Source organism: Tasmannia lanceolata, unplaced genomic scaffold (assembly GCF_043159265.1).
Source record: "Tasmannia lanceolata isolate RefF3 unplaced genomic scaffold, GAP_Taslan_0.1 ptg000012l, whole genome shotgun sequence".
NCBI lineage: Eukaryota > Viridiplantae > Streptophyta > Magnoliopsida > Canellales > Winteraceae > Tasmannia > Tasmannia lanceolata.
The window spans coordinates 35,313,096-35,329,030 of record NW_027518689.1 but is presented as its reverse complement, the minus strand read 5'-3'; the positions used below and the strand labels follow the sequence as shown (position 1 = coordinate 35,329,030).

The 15,935-nt window shown below is 37.4% G+C and overlaps 2 protein-coding genes across 3 annotated transcripts in view; both read right to left on the bottom strand.

Moving 5' to 3' along the window:
• Positions 1 to 387, bottom strand: part of PRL1 (pleiotropic regulatory locus 1) — a 28,095-nt gene extending 27,708 nt beyond the window's left edge. The window contains exon 1 of one of the 2 annotated variants that reach the window (XM_077392241.1): positions 41 to 387. In XM_077392241.1, the coding sequence (XP_077248356.1) occupies positions 41 to 153 (113 nt within the window). In that variant the 5' untranslated portion in view covers positions 154 to 387. The remainder of the gene's footprint in view (positions 1 to 40) is intronic. The other variant, XM_077392242.1, reaches the window with a different exon arrangement.
• Positions 388 to 8,463: 8,076 nt separating this feature from the next.
• LOC143887257 (protein DMR6-LIKE OXYGENASE 2-like) lies at positions 8,464 to 10,788 on the bottom strand. The gene is made up of 4 exons (XM_077391371.1): positions 10,314 to 10,788; positions 9,857 to 10,104; positions 9,079 to 9,400; positions 8,464 to 8,994 (listed from the first exon to the last, which is right to left on the bottom strand). The coding sequence occupies exons 1-4, from the start codon at positions 10,530 to 10,532 to the stop codon at positions 8,752 to 8,754; spliced, it is 1,032 nt and encodes a 343-aa protein (XP_077247486.1). The 5' UTR covers positions 10,533 to 10,788; the 3' UTR covers positions 8,464 to 8,751.
• Positions 10,789 to 15,935: the final 5,147 nt, after the last annotated feature.

Below are 15,935 nucleotides of genomic sequence, written 5' to 3'. Positions count from 1 at the left end.
AGAGAGGAGAAATTATAGAAAGGGTAATAGTAATTCATACCTCTTGGGATCAGAGGGAGTATAGTGGCCATATACGGGGGAGAAGAAATCAAGAGAACGTTTTAGGGATTTCAAGCTCAGTTTCTTTAGAGATTGGGGCTCCACGGAATCCATTAAGATCGTAGCCTGAGAGACAGAGAGAGTGATGTAGAAACCCTAATGAGACATACCTTTATGCGTTCACGGGTGAGATATTCTTCTCCTCTCCTTCGAGTCAGTAGCAGAAAGAAAGAGGAACAAGGGCACGAGAGAGAGGGAGAGAGGCCGTTTCACCTTCGTCGCCTATGTCTCCACCGTTAGATTGAGTGAGCGGTGGAGATTAGTTTGTGAAGTTAAAGAGAGAGAGAGAGAGAGAGAGATCAGAAGCATAAGCATATTCAGGTAGAAATTTCATATAAAAGAAACAAAATTTGAAAATATTTAAGGTCTCTTAAGTTGCGCACAGGAAACGGAAATGAAAAGGAAATGACGGCGGAAGAAATGTGAAGGAAAAGAAACTGCTAAGAAAGCAGTTGAAGTGCGCATTCAGTTGCCAGGAAACAGAAAAGAAACTGTGAAGAAACAGCATGAATGTGCATTCAGTTGAACAGTTCTTGAAAAATAAAATCAAATAAGGACACCAACCACCTGCAAAACAAAGTACATCAAAAAATGATTATGTATCAAAGCTAAAAATAAACCCAAACCAACCAAATCAGAAAATATAGTCGAAATTTATTTTTAACCGAACCCAAACCCCTAATCCAAACCCTCAAATCCAAACCCACAAATCCTTACCCTAAAAAAATCAAGCAGCAAAAAACAAAGATTAAACACCAAAAATGCCACACAAAAAAAGGAAAATACAATAAAGAACATTCATCCATCAAGAATACTTAGAAAGCATAGCTTCAACATTAAGAGATAAACCAGACATTTGATATAGAAAAAGATGGTTTAGAAAGACATGATTCAAGGAATACTAGGGTTTACATAGGGTTTACAGAGCATGGATTCAAGAAAGACATCAAAACTTGGCACGAAAAACGGAAACCGGAACAATACCCATAGATCCGACAAAAAACGATGGTTTAGAAAGTATAGCTTCAAAATCAAGATAGAAACTAGACATTTGATACCGAAAATGAAGGAAAATATAAAAAATGGAGAAAGGAAGAAAGGGAGGAGGCGTGCCCGAGGAAGTGCGATGGACGGAGAAGAGTCGTGCGAGGCCAAGGAGGCTAGGGTTTCTTTTTTTTTCGTCGCTTCTCAAGAGGCGCTGCTTGAGAAAAAAAAATTGGAATCCGATGGTTACTCACGGATTTCTTCTCGCGGAAAGACCCTTGACAAATAGGATTTCTTTGATTCCGCATGGGACGTATGGTTTCTCCGCGCTTTCCATGATTTGGCAACAAAATGACCAAAAAAATCGCTTTCCACGGAAACGAGGCCTAATTTCTTTTCCGTTTCTGTTTCCCAAACACAACTGAACACACCCTAAGGAAAAAAGGGGGAATGACGGGGAAAAATTGTTATGGTGGAAGAATAATTCTTATTTTCACATTTCCAAAAGAGAAAAAGAAAGTGCAGAGGTTGAGGATCAGATGCTAAATTGAATAAAAAAATTCAAACACTTCAATTCAGAGAAGAGATGGAACAAATTCAACATTTGGGACGCAGTACAAAGGAAATATGAATTGATATTTTATCTAATAACATTAATAGAGATTTTTTTTTCTTGACTTCAGATCCGAACCGAATCCATCACCCTGTTTGGCCATGGCGAGACCAATGGGCCATGTCAATTCAAATTGCTCCCTGCTCAAACAAGAATTGCCACTCTCTTGTTGTAAATCAGTTTTTGAAAACTTATAAAATTTGGCGAAATCAATTGAAATTTGTTTGAGATTGTCTGGTCAATAAAAATTTTGACCCAAATTGACAAACCCAGACATCTAAATCTGCCCTGAATTGAACAACAAGTGGGCAGATTACATTTCTTGTGAGCAGCAAGTTATTTATTTGAATCACTGCATCATTTTCAGGACCTTCCTTCATGTTGCTAGGCTTTTTTTTTTGTTCTCTCTCATTTGCGGGAATATTTATCTTCGATGATATTTCTTCAAATACAAAACCAGCATAAGTAAAAAGAGGAAAATCTTTCTAGATGCCTGAGACGAAATTTCTTTGGTTTAGTTCGAAGAAAATACTGTGTCGATGGAGATGAGGGGTAGTGAGTTGAGATAGGAAACTGGCGGCATTTTTTTTTTTCAGCTAGTTCAAATTTTCATCCTAAAACATAGGAAAAAAGTGGAAAGAGAGGATATCGGATACCTTCTCAACGGGTTCCCTAATGCTCTGTTTGGTTGCAAAAAGTAGGGAAGACGGCTGAGCATTTCTAGGAATATGAAATACCAAATGTTGTTTGGTTGTCATTTTTTAGCTCAAATCCCATTGGACTACTAGACATGGAAGAGAGGATACCGGATACCTTCTCAACGGGTTCCCTAACTAATCTCCACCGCTCACTCAATCTAACGGTGGAGACATAGGCGACGAAGCTTGTTAACCTGTGTCGCGACGCAGGTGAAACGGCCTCGTTGGGGAAATAGAGAAATAGAGAGTGCGAGAGAGAAGGGTTTGAAGAGGTTTGTTGTTAGGAAGACACATAAACGTGAGGAAGTTAGATAACTGCTTCTTTTATTGTGGCACATGTGTAGTAGCATTTTCGTATGGACGATTATACCCATTCCCACTATTGGACAAGTTCTATGGTGGACGGCCCTTCATGCCCTTGTAGCTCAAAAATACAGTGGGGCCCACATTATTTGGGTGATCCAAACGATTATGTAGAAAAAACTGAGAAATACCTTTTTGACAAGGATCAACCACGATGTGCAACAAAACACCAAAAGAACGATACAAAGAACACAGTCACACAAGAAACACAAGATTTTACGAGGTTCGACACTGCCTAAGTCCACGACGGGGGAGGTGGGGGGAGAGATTTTTCACTATTTTGGTCTAGGGTTACAAACTCTCTTCTTCTTGGCCAAGAAAACACATAGAAAAAAACATAATCCCGTAACCTTAAGATGTGGTTCATATATCAACGCCACTATATGGAGAAATTTACCGAAATACCCATAAGAGAAAACCCAAAAATTAAATTTGTACATCAAGCACATTACTCCATCAGGGTTATATATAATGCCAGAATACAAGACATCCGCACAACATATTCATTTGCGTTGGCCAGTGAAATAGATAGAGTGTGTTCTGAGAATATCTTCTACATATGATTAATCTGGAGAGAAGATTTTCTGTGTACGCCCTCTCTACGTCAAGGCCCAACAAATGAATGGTTTGGGTCACCCAAATAATGTGGGGGACCAATTTATTTTTTGGTTGCTTGTGCATGCATGGCCATCCGCCATATACTTGCGGAAGGGATTTAATTCACCTAATAAAGAGTGCAGCGATTTTTTTTTTTTTTAAAGATGACAAATTTTCATTGATTTTTATCGATGCTAAGGTTACATTGGGGACCAGTGGCATGCAGCGATTATCTTCGGGAAAAATTTTCTAGTTTTCTTTTTAAAATTTTGTACTTATATATTCGTAGATACCTATCATGCTAAAGAAAAGGAGGAAACTTTCTAAGAAATAGGTCTAGTGATCATTAGATTTAGATGTGACTGCCGGATTATGTTATACAGTTTGATGACCATCGGATCACATGTGGTAGGTTCGATGATTATCTGATCAAGATATGATGATCACTGAAAGATGTGTGGTATGTTCAATGACCATTAAATTAAGACCTGACTATTAGGTCATGTGCATGGGTATGATAATTTTCATATTAAGATTTGATGATAATCAGATCTTTCTTGGTGTTCCTGAATGTCATGAAATTAAGATTCAATATCAAACTATACTATTGGATAATATGATCATAGGATCACACGTGGTTAGTTTGATGATCATCGTATATATCATACATAGTGTCACGATGATCAGTAGTCAAGATTTAACCATAAAAGCATCTAATTAATAAAAAATAATATAATAAGATTACCTACACGATTGATGCGCGTATCTTGCTAATGCACCAAAGTTTTTTGCACCTTTTCTGATGGGAGGGGAACTAGCCGGATGTTGATGGAATCCTTAATCGTTGATAATGACTTCATAGACCACCAATCTCATGTTAGAGTGAAAAACTTTCTCCGCTTGGCCGTCAGGGGATAGAAGAAGGAAATAAAGATGTTTTGAGAGAATGAAACAAAGTAAGCTTTTAAATATTTAGGATAAGATAAAGGGGTATTGGGACTAATAGTATTTTATGAGGCCTTGCAAGGCCATTTCATTGTGTTATTAATCTAGTTCTACTTGATTGTACTGTAATATATATAATGGGATTGATGGAACTTGGAAAATCCTATTAGCCTGTTTGACCTATATTTCCGGGAAATAATAAATGCGTCCCTTTTCAAGACACCCAGCAACAATGTATCAATGACTGTAGATGGGCTAATGTACTTCACATCAGAAGGATTCAATGGGTTTGATTGCCAGGTACACTTCAGTTGGGTGTCCCACGTGATGAAAAGGGGCGCATTTATCATTTCCCATACTTCAATGGTAAGCTGGGTTTCAGGAATGTGAAGTGACCTAATTAGCGACCGATTTAGGACCTAGACAAAACAATGGAATATATATATATATATATATATGGCACTGGTGAAAGGGCCATAGGACCGGCCGATGTGGAGTTTCATGCATGGATTGTGTGTTGGTATGTCTCACATTAGAATGCATTTGTTCACAAATTGTGGAAATTTACACGTGTGACAGACTGGAAATTTACACGTGTGAGATTTTTCACTATTTTGATCTAGGGTTACAAACTCTCTTCTTCTTGGCCAAGAAAACACATAGAAAAAACATAATCCCGTAACCCTAAGATGTGGTTCGTATATCAACGCCACTATATGGAGAAATTTACCGAAATACCCATAAGAGAAAACCCAAAAATTAAATTTGTATGTCGCGCACATTACTCCATCAGGGTAATATATAATGCCAGAATACAAGACATCCGCACAACATATTCATTTGCTTTGGCCGGTGAAATAGATAGGGCGTGTTCTGAGAATATCTTCTACATATGATTCATCTGGAGAGAAGATTTTCTGTGTACTCCCTCTCTACGTCAGGGCCCAACAAATGAATGGTTTGGGTCACCCAAATAATGTGGGGCCCACTTTATTTTTTGGTTGCTTGTGCATGCATGGCCATCCGCCATATATTTGCGGAAGGGATTTAATTCACCTACTAAAGAATGCAGCGATTATTTTATTTTTTGAAAGATGACAAATTTTCATTGATTTTTATCGATGCTAAGGTTACATTGGGGACCAGTGGCATGCAGCGATTATCTTCGGAAAAAATTTTCTAGTTTTCTTTTTTTAATTTTGTACTTATATATTCGTAGATACCTATCATGCTAAAGAAAAGGAGGAAACTTTCTAAGAAATAGGTCTAGTGATCATTAGATTTAGATGTGACTACCGGATTATGTTATACAGTTTGATGACCATCGGATCACATGTGGTAGGTTCGATGATTATCTGATCAAGATATGATGATCACTGGAAGATGTGTGGTATGTTCAATGACCATTAAATTAAGACCTGACTATTAGGTCATGTGCATGGGTATGATAATTTTCATATTAAGATTTGATGATAATCAGATCTTGCTTGGTGTTCCTGATTGTCATGAAATTAAGATTCGATATCAAACTATACTATTGGATAATATGATCATAGGATCACACGTGGTTAGTTTGATGATCATCGTATATATCATACATAGTGTCATGATGATCAGTAATCAAGATTTAACCATAAAAGCATCTAATTAATAAAAAATAATATAATAAGATTACCTACACGATTGATGCGCGTCTCTTGCTAATGCACCAAAGTTTTTTGCACCTTTTCTTATGGGAGGGGAACTAGCCGGATGTTGATGGAATCCTTAATCGTTGATAATGACTTCATAGACCACCAATCTCATGTTAGAGTAAACAACTTTCTCCACTTGGCAGTCAGGGGATAGAAGAAGGAAATAAAGATGTTTTGAGAGAATGAAACAAAGTAAGCTTTTAAATATTTAGGATAAGATAAAGGGGTATTGGGACTAATAGTATTTTATGAGGCCTTGCAAGGCCATTTCATCGTGTTATTAATCTAGTTCTACTTGATTGTACTGTAATATATATAATGGGATTGATGGAACTTGGAAAATCCTATTAGCCTGTTTGACCTATATTTCCGGGAAATAATAAATGCGTCCCTTTTCAAGACACCCAGCAACAATGTATCAATGACTGTAGATGGGCTAATGTACTTCACATCAGAAGGATTCAATGGGTTTGATTGCCAGGTACACTTCAGTTGGGTGTCCCATGTGATGAAAAGGGGCGCATTTATCATTTCCCATATTTCAATGGTAAGCTGGGTGTCAGGAATGTGAAGTGACCTAATTAGCGACCGATTTAGGACCTAGACAAAACAATGGAATATATATATATCTATATATATAGGACACTGGTGAAAGGGCCATAGGACCGGCCGATGTGGAGTTTCATGCATGGATTGTGTGTTGGTATGTCTCACATTAGAATGCATTCGTTCACAAATTGTGGAAATTTACACGTGTGAGAGACTGGAAAGTAATTCAACATAATGAAGCTCATGCACGGTTTTTTCAGAATATGTTGGATCACATTAAATAATTTGTGTGTAGTAAACATAACTAGAGAAGTCGTTGTGTTGAATTCTTTGGCATGGAACATAGGGCACAATACATTACAGAGTAACGAATGCCCATGCTGGGACACATTGCAATGTGCTCATCGAAGTTAAGGAATTAACTACAAATTCTCAATTAATTTAAGTTTAATTATATTTAATTTGAGTGTATTTAGAGGCCTCAAGATGATACTAGATGATCTATTAGGCCAAAATATTTTTTTATTATCAAGACATTTTGAAGAAAATTAGTGGTGTACCTTTTGCAAAATTAATATTTTTTAATTAGTTATTTTCTCAAACAATTATGTTATGGGAATTTGGAAAGCAAATTGCAACATTTTTTCAAATCAAGTCGAGGAACATTTTGAATTGAAGAAATTAAAAAATATACGGATAATTATAAAAATTGAAAATCCAATGTTTAAAATCAATTCAAAATAGAGAAAAGCGTTCCTGCGCTGCAGCGCAGGGAGCTTAGTGGCTTATAAAGCATCCCATTGGTTCCTTTCTTGTGGACCCGCTATACGAACGAATGGGATGCTTTATAAACCACTAAAGCGCAGATAAGCTCCCTGCGCTGCAGCGCAGGTAGGAACGCTTTTCTCTTCAAAATAAGGGTTTAATTAGCATTATGTTTAGGGAAATGATTTCTACGCTCCAATGTTTTGATAAACAAGCGCTCAATTTTGTTGTGTAGTATTAAAAGCGCTGTCAGAGGAATATTACGGTTCTCAAAAAGCTCTTAAAGCCCCTTAAATGCTACACGACAAACATGTGGAGCACGTGTTTATCAAAACATTGGAGCAACCTTTTCAAAAATACAACCATACCTTTAGACCAACATTGGAGCAACCTTTTCACTCCGCCCTCCTTTTTGACCTAGAAATCGGTGAAAGTGGAAAAGGGAAGAAGGAAAGGTATGGGGAAAAAAGATTGAAAGCGGAAAGGTATCTTGTTCGATTTTTTGGAAAAGATGTATTGGGATAGTTACCCTGTTTCTCAGAATCCATGTGCCAACCAGCCCAGGAGGGTCCACCTTTAATTGATATGAACCGATTTGTTATTCTTGGTAGGTAAGCTGGGATTGAACCTCCAACCTCGGGGTGGAAGAACACACACTTTACCAATTGATAGCCCTTGCTTTGGATATCCCATGACCATGTTCTCCTCAATCGTCCAATTCTAGCAGTCAATAATATTCAATTTGTTGTGATGTCAAAACTTGTATAGCCAACAATCCACTTTCAACGATAAAAAATACACTATCACATACATTAGGACTACGAGATTTTATGTGGTGTGCGCTGTTAGGTTCATTATTTTTCAAAAATTATGGCTAGGCCCACTTCATACGAGGATAATTTTGCTGTAAATTTTCTCCTGGCACATACAAATCCATGTGCAACAAGAGTGTCACATGTTTTGCCTACTATAAAAAGAAGGGATTTCCTAGGAATTTTGCAGCTTACTTTTGCACGAGACAACAGTCACCTTAGATGAATCGAATGAATAAGATAAAATCTACCAAAAAGTGAGACTGCCTGGTTGTTGTCTCAATGCAAAAGTCATCTGCGAAATTCCTTTCAACGATATCCACTTGCTGCTGAAGTAGTAAATAATTAAATAACACCAGCTCTAACAGCTTAAGCTTTTGGAGAAATTGGTTGTTTAACATGGTATCAGAGTTACAAGTTCTGGGTCCAAAACTCACAATTCCTTGGTATTAAAAAAAAGGTTCAATAACACCAAATCTAACACAGTGATATCCAACAAAAATCAATTCTACCAAGAATCTACAAAAGAGGAAGCTTCCTCAGTACAAAAACAATCCATAAACCAGTAGATACCTTAAAAACTAAGTTACAAATCAAGGCCCTTTGTTTTACACCATTTATTCGAATTCAAACTATGCTCTGAACATGTCTAAGCAGCACCCTGTTTGAAGCCCCCAATCCCAAAACTTCTCATAATATTCACCATAGGTAAAACTTCTGTACATTGGAGGCTTTTGCTCGTCAATCAATGACCGTGCAGGTGCGATTACTGCATCAGGAGAAGGACAATAGAAAGTTGGGACAGAAATTCTCTCCACGCTGTTGTTTACCACTGCCCTATGGATCACACTCTTGTAACACCCGTTACTCAGTACCTAAAAAAAATACATATACACATAGGGGTGTTAACAAGGGAGTGTGGGAATATCATTTTGTTATAGATTATCTTTATTTTTTACCTGTATTTGATCGCCAATGTTTACAACAAAGGTGTTTGGGATGGGATTAACAGCAACCCACTTGTGATTTCTTAGGACTTGTAATCCTGAAACTTGGTCTTGCAGAAGAATTGTTAGGGCATTGGGGTCTGTGTGACCTGGTAATCCGTAAGTAAGTTCTGGGTCTGGACATCGTGGGTAGTAATTAATGGCCATGTGCTGTGCTTGCTTGCTTAGAGCTTTTTCTATGTAGTCTTTTTCTAGCCCAAGACTCTCAGAAATGGCTTCCAGTAGTCTTAGTACCAGACCTCTTGCATTCGTGCTGTAATCACCCACAATTCGTCTGTAAAAAAAAAGGTGCGCTAGATGATTAAGAATTTAATAATTAAACTTGGGAATAAAATGATAAGATTTTATATGATGTGTGGCCGTATAAACCCGTATTTTTCAAAACGTAGTACGGTACGGCCCACTCCATGATCCAAACCGTCCATTTGTTGGGCCACAACGTAAATAGGTTGTGCCCCAAAAATCATTTTCATAGGTTGATCCTAACCCTTCGATCTATTAAAGCCGTAGATTGGAGGGTTAGGATCATCCTATGAAAATGATTTTTTGGGGCACAACCTATTTACGCTGTGACCTAATAAATGGACGGCTTGGGTCCGTACCGTACTTTTGAAAAAAAATAAAATAAAGGCCACACATCATATAAAATCTCTGAAATGATATCTACACTCCTTTTTTATGCTTATGTCATTGCTGTTAACGGGTGTTGCGATTTGAAATTATTATTAACCTGAAAGAAGTAGGGTTGGAAGGCCAATCGTGTATGAAGTCCTCTAGAGGGTAGGTATGGAGTCTCAAGAAATCCCTCCAGTTAGAAACCTTTTCCTTTTTGACATTGAAGCTAGTCGAAAGACGAGTGGTTTTCGAAGGATCATCTGAATAATTCTTCATTCTCTCTGACTCAGGAAGTTTGAAAAACTCCCTAGAAACCCATAAAATGTCCTCGATCAGACGCTCAGATATCCCATGATTTTTCACCTATAAAGACCAAAACCATATTGTCTAAAAAAATCAATAACGAGACTAAAATACAGTAGAAAGGAAATTACATCAAGTAGTGTGCATCAAATTGGAGAATTCTATATGTAATCAAGCGTATGTCAATTTCCAATCCGCATACATTTGAGGGGACGTTTTAGAGTAAATTAGATATATTATTCGCTATAATAGACTTAACATATACGTGCCTGGAAGAAACCATCGGCCTTGCATGCTTGGCCAATCTCTTTGATTATCTTAGAGCGATTGGGGCCATCGAAACCGTCTAGATCTATGAGAGGAATGGATGCGTCGGAAGATTGAACATCCCTGAGATTTGGACGATCGGATATGGGTCTTATGTAGTGAGGAGGAACATAGCTTGTGTGAGTAACAAGGTCCACAAGTAGGGGCTGAGCTTTAGACATGGAGAGGGAGTTTGCGTTGCAGAGTTGTTCCTCTGGTGGTATTTATCAAAGAAGATGAGTCAATGAAAACGAATGGTGGGGCAACCCAAACATTGTAGGTCCGTGGGGTTATCTTCCTTTCTCCCTTTTTATAAAGAAAGAATAAAGAGGATTGTGGCCCTGTGGAATTCCATGAAAGAAGCATTATTTGGCTAATTTACTTTTATAGGTTCTATTATTAAGAGGGCAGCTGTCGAGGGTTCTAGCTATAAGTTTCTTACCATAAACCCATGAAAAGGGGGCCCCGCCAAACCCCAGCTTACCTACCCCCACCCACCACCCACCCCCCCCGCCCAAAAAAAAAAGGGTTTCTTAGCAATTCATTCGAGGACATAAATGTGGAGTGGAACTCAATTTATTGTAACATTCCATTTGTGAATCACCTATCAAATAATTGGGCCATGCATTCTTTGATTTTAACTTTCAGGATATAGCAGCTGCACATGGAGGTACTTTCCATTGATCAAAATAGTAGAATAATTGTTTTATAACTGATATGTAATTTGTATAAGGAAAGTGGACTTTGAGGCGTGCACGTAACACTTTCCTTAAGGCTTTATTCGCTCTCACTTAAGTCTCGGTGGAATCTACAAGTAGCAAATCTTGGAGAATTCTCAAATAAATTTCTAAAAGGAATAATTCAAATATATGGCAAATGCTTTCATAAGAGAGAGAATGCTAAAGAGAGCAAGAAAGTCAAAATTCTGAGTTTGTTTGTTTTTTAATTTTAGGAGACTACACCCTCTATTTATAGGAGTGAAAACATCTATTTGGAAAGTATACATCCCCTTTCAAGAATCAACACACCCACCCTTTCAAGGATGGACACCATTTCAAACTGATGCCGTTCCGCCTCCTTCGAAAAAGATGCCTTTACAAACAAACCTTTTCAAAAATTCCAACAATAATCTATGTGAGTTTTAGACTACTTCAATCTAATAGGACTATGCTGAGTCTAATCTGAGGAAATTTTCATAGTAAGTGTATATGAAAAATGTGGTAGAAAGCTTTAGGAAGACTAAAATTTTAACCCCACAAGAAAAAGTTGGAAACAAACATCGGTGTCTTGAGCGGACTTTCACTTCAAAAGCAAATTTACGAAAACTCAATTCGCATAATTTTGTCAGTTGGTGCAGGCAAATATTGTCTTAAGAAAGGCGATGCCAATAATACACCTCAAATCATCTACCATTCATCCAAGTTTCTTCAGCGCAATCACAATTGCCTCATTTTTTTTTAAAAATTATCAGACTCCGTCACATTTGTCTCATTACTTAATTTTATAGTATTATCACATCTTAACGAGAATAAATAAGTAAGGTTTCGTATACATTCCATCTTCTCTCCACATACAATTATCATTGTTCTCTGCAAATGTATCTTACCTTCTTAATATTACTATATTTCTCCAAAAGTCAAGTCCAGAAGTGGATTTTCCCAGGTGTGCTGAGGCCTGAGGCCATGTTTTTACCATTGCCGACTTGATTAGTGATAATATTTTAGTACAATCTCCTCTCTGCCTAAGTGCTGTCAATTGACATCATAAAGGCAAGATAGCGCGTTATGGACCTTACACTGATACCACACGGATCTAATCAATATGGTGTGACGTAGTATGTGTTATGTATGTTTCTGATGTCATGCAACATACGTCAGAGACTTTGATAATTGCTGATCTCACTGAAAAAAATCAGAAAAAGAGTGTGGGGTTGTCCCACAAAGATACTTTGGTCCGCGAATTGATTTGGGTACGCTCCCTCGTATTTCTTTTCTAATTTGCATTTATTTATTGAGAAATGATATTTCCACACCCTTTTCACCTTCTCAATCCTCTTTTATTTGTCTTTTCTCTAAAAATAACTACACGTTCTTCTCTTTTCTGGTGTTTTTCTTGGAAAAAAAAAGTCATTCTTGAAAACAGACAGAGAAAAACGCTTTAAAAACGTGGTTCCTTATTGGTCGGCAAAATGATGACGAAATGACAATGACGCCCTTAATTACTAGAGTTTTTTTTTTTTCCATCTTCCTTCTTTTCAGGCCCTGTTTGGATTGCAAGAAAAACATTTCTGATGGAATTTTTTTTCTTGCGAACATTGTTTCTTTCCATGATTTATAATAGGGTTTTGTTAGGGCACTCGTTAAGGTGCATTGAAAATATAAATCTACAATAAATTTACTTAGGGATTAAGAGTTTTACATGGCTTCTGAGTTTTTTTTCTCAAACAATGTGTAGATTTACATTTTTAATGCATCTTAATAATATGTTAGCGGTTAGTTTGAAGTGATATTACCATAATTTGAAGGTTACTTTTAAGTAAAAATCGAATAGGGTTGATTCAAGTTATCTTTTTTTTTTTTGTGAGTGAAAAAAAAAAACCTAAGAACTTTTAGGAATATCTTTACTTACCAAGCTTTTCCAAAAAAATTCTTGCAATCCAAACAAGGCCTTATGACACAACTTTATTAGAGAAACATCTCACGTGCACAACCACATTGAACTTAATCCTCTAGCTAATCCAACCAATTGTGTTGCTCTTTTCTTGCCATTAAGGGAAGAGTTCCTTTCACCCCAAATCAACCAAAATGTTACATTAAGGCCCTGCTCAAGTTTTTTTTTTTTTTTTGAGATAGTTAAGCTGGGTTTTGGCAGGGACCCTACTGGTTTATTAAGAAGTGAAAAGTATTACAATCAACGAACACAACATTAACCCTATCACAAGAATAGGGATAGAAACCAAGAAAGCAAAGCCAAGAGCTAATCTTACAAACAATATCTAAGGGAGAGTGAAAACAAAAAGGATCTCAAGAACCACTGTAACCCCTTATGTTCCAAGACATCTCCCATCCTTTGACTCAGTTTCTGGATCTCTGGCTCTTCCTCAAATTGTGGTGGCCTTGTTGAGGATTGGGAAAGTCCTTCTTTCCACTCACCTCCAGTCACACTTCATTTTCTTGGGGTGGGTCACCTTTTGCTTGGTCAACTTCCAACAGTTATGGGTTGGGATCTCCACCATCTAGAGGATTGTTCTCAGTGAGAGAGTGATTGTATCAGATTGATAAGCTTTGATAGTATCTTCAGTCATTGGCTTGTCACTAACCTAGCTAGTGGAAGGCATAGTTTCTTGGATGGTCTTCCTGTTTGTGACTGCTCTCCATCCTATTCTTTTATGTTAAATCGGTGTCACCAAGTGGTGAGAGAGGCGTAGGGCAGTGGCAGAATGAGAGAGATTTGAGAGGGTACGATTGAGACGAGCCTAAGAAGTGGCTAAAAATCAAGAAAAAGTTGATCATATTTTGAGTAGATGTTAGAATATGTGAGATCCACCGTTAGATTAGGCGTAGATCTCACCGTTAGATCTTCTTGTGGGAGATTAAGCAAGTTGGTTAATGAGGCAACCCACTAGAATAGGCAGCTAGATTTAATTAGTAAGTAGATTAGATTAGAATATTCCATCATTATCTCTTTCCGTAGTCTGCTTGATCTCTTTCTATGTTTATCATGTATGTGCTCGATATAAGCACACCTTGAGCTCTATTGTAAATCATCCAAGATTAGTGAAAATCTCCAAAATTCTTCATGGTATCAAAGCAAGAAGATCCAATCCGGGTCTGACCATAATAGTGTTGATTTCGTTCTCCGGCGGACGACTGCTATAGCCATCGGCCGTCCGCCCGGTCTCGTTCGATCTCATTGATTTTTCTTTAACTTTAATTCAACCATTGCTTTATTTCTTTATTTTATCCTGCACCCCAGAACACCATCAACCCTTGTTGACCTCAACAATTCTTCTTTGAATCCCAAACCCAGAAGAGCATGCCTACCTATTCTCTGTCTTAGAGGGCCGAGTCTTGCAAAAAAAATAAAAAAAATGGAAAACAATTGATAGGACTGCCTCTCATGGCATGATCTCTTCCTTCAAGTCCATCTTTCCCCGCCACCATCGTTGCAGACCCTCAAAATTTTTTTTTTTGAGAAATGATGATATGAGGCATGTGAAAAGAGAAGGGGATGGAAGCTTGAGTCTTCTCTAGGATCTATGATCCATTGGCTTTTATAAGCCCTCTTGGCGGCATATCAACAAGCAGTGTTTCATCAACAATATCAGGATACTATAACATCAAGGGATATTCATCATCAAAATTCGTCAGCGTGCTCAAATCATAGGATTCTATTTTCCTATGGGAATTTCAAGTGGAGGTTTTTATTTTTCATATTGGGGAATTTTATTGTAATCAAACGTATATCGATTTTCAATCCATATACGTTTGAGGGGGCATTTTAGAATATGTGAGATCCACCGTTAGATTAGGTGTAGATCTCACCGTTAGATCTTCTTGTGGGAGATTAAGCAAGTTGGTTAATGAGGCAACCCACTAGAATAGGCAGCTAGATTTAATTAGTAAGTAGATTAGATTAGAATATTCCATCATTATCTCTTTCCGTAGTCTGCTTGATCTCTTTCTATGTTTATCATGCATGTGCTCAATATAAGCACACCTTGAGCGCTATTGTAAATCATCCAAGATTAGTGAAAATCTCCAAAATTCTTCAGGTTTTTGTTTCCTGATTTTTAGCCGCTTCACTCTCATCTCCACTATAAGACACCGATTTATCATGGAAAGAAAAATCCATGGTAGCCAAACGTGCCCTATATACCTATATTTCTTATACTATACAGTTCACAGGGAGTCCAAGGATCAATCAATAGTTTTATTGATTCCCAATTTCCATCTACCTAGTAAAGAATAGATTGGAGGATATCTCTAGATCCATAGTTTTATTGATTCCCAATTTCTATCTACCTAATAAAAGAATAAATTGGAGGATATCTCTAGGTCCATAATTTTATTGATACAAAATTTCCATCTACCTTGTAAAGAATAGATTGGCTGAGACCACTTGCTTCCTTAGAGAGGAGGGGTCAAACGAGCCATTTTAAAAAAAGAAGCAAAGACAGGACCGTGCAATTAATAAAACTTGGTTGTGCTGATATCATTTCCCTAGGATTATCCTGATTAAGAAATATGATTATTTGTAATTGCTTTATTTAAGCTGATTAATAAAAATCAACTTAGATTTGTAGAAATCTCCGATAATAACAAGAAGAGGTGTTGTTGATGGCAATTCAAAGTTATTGAGCAAAATAAAAAATAAAAAATTAAAGGCATGTACTCAATGGAAAATATTGACGGCAAGATTATAAGTGGGTTCCAATGCTTTGTTAATCCAAATTGTTGGCGCTTAAGTTCAGTTGAGAGAACGAGCGGTTATGATGTTGTCGGTCCCATCTGTCGTCAGTACTAACGACAAAAAGGTTAGCTCAACCTCTGACATGCGCTCATAGACAAACGGTTAAGGACCAC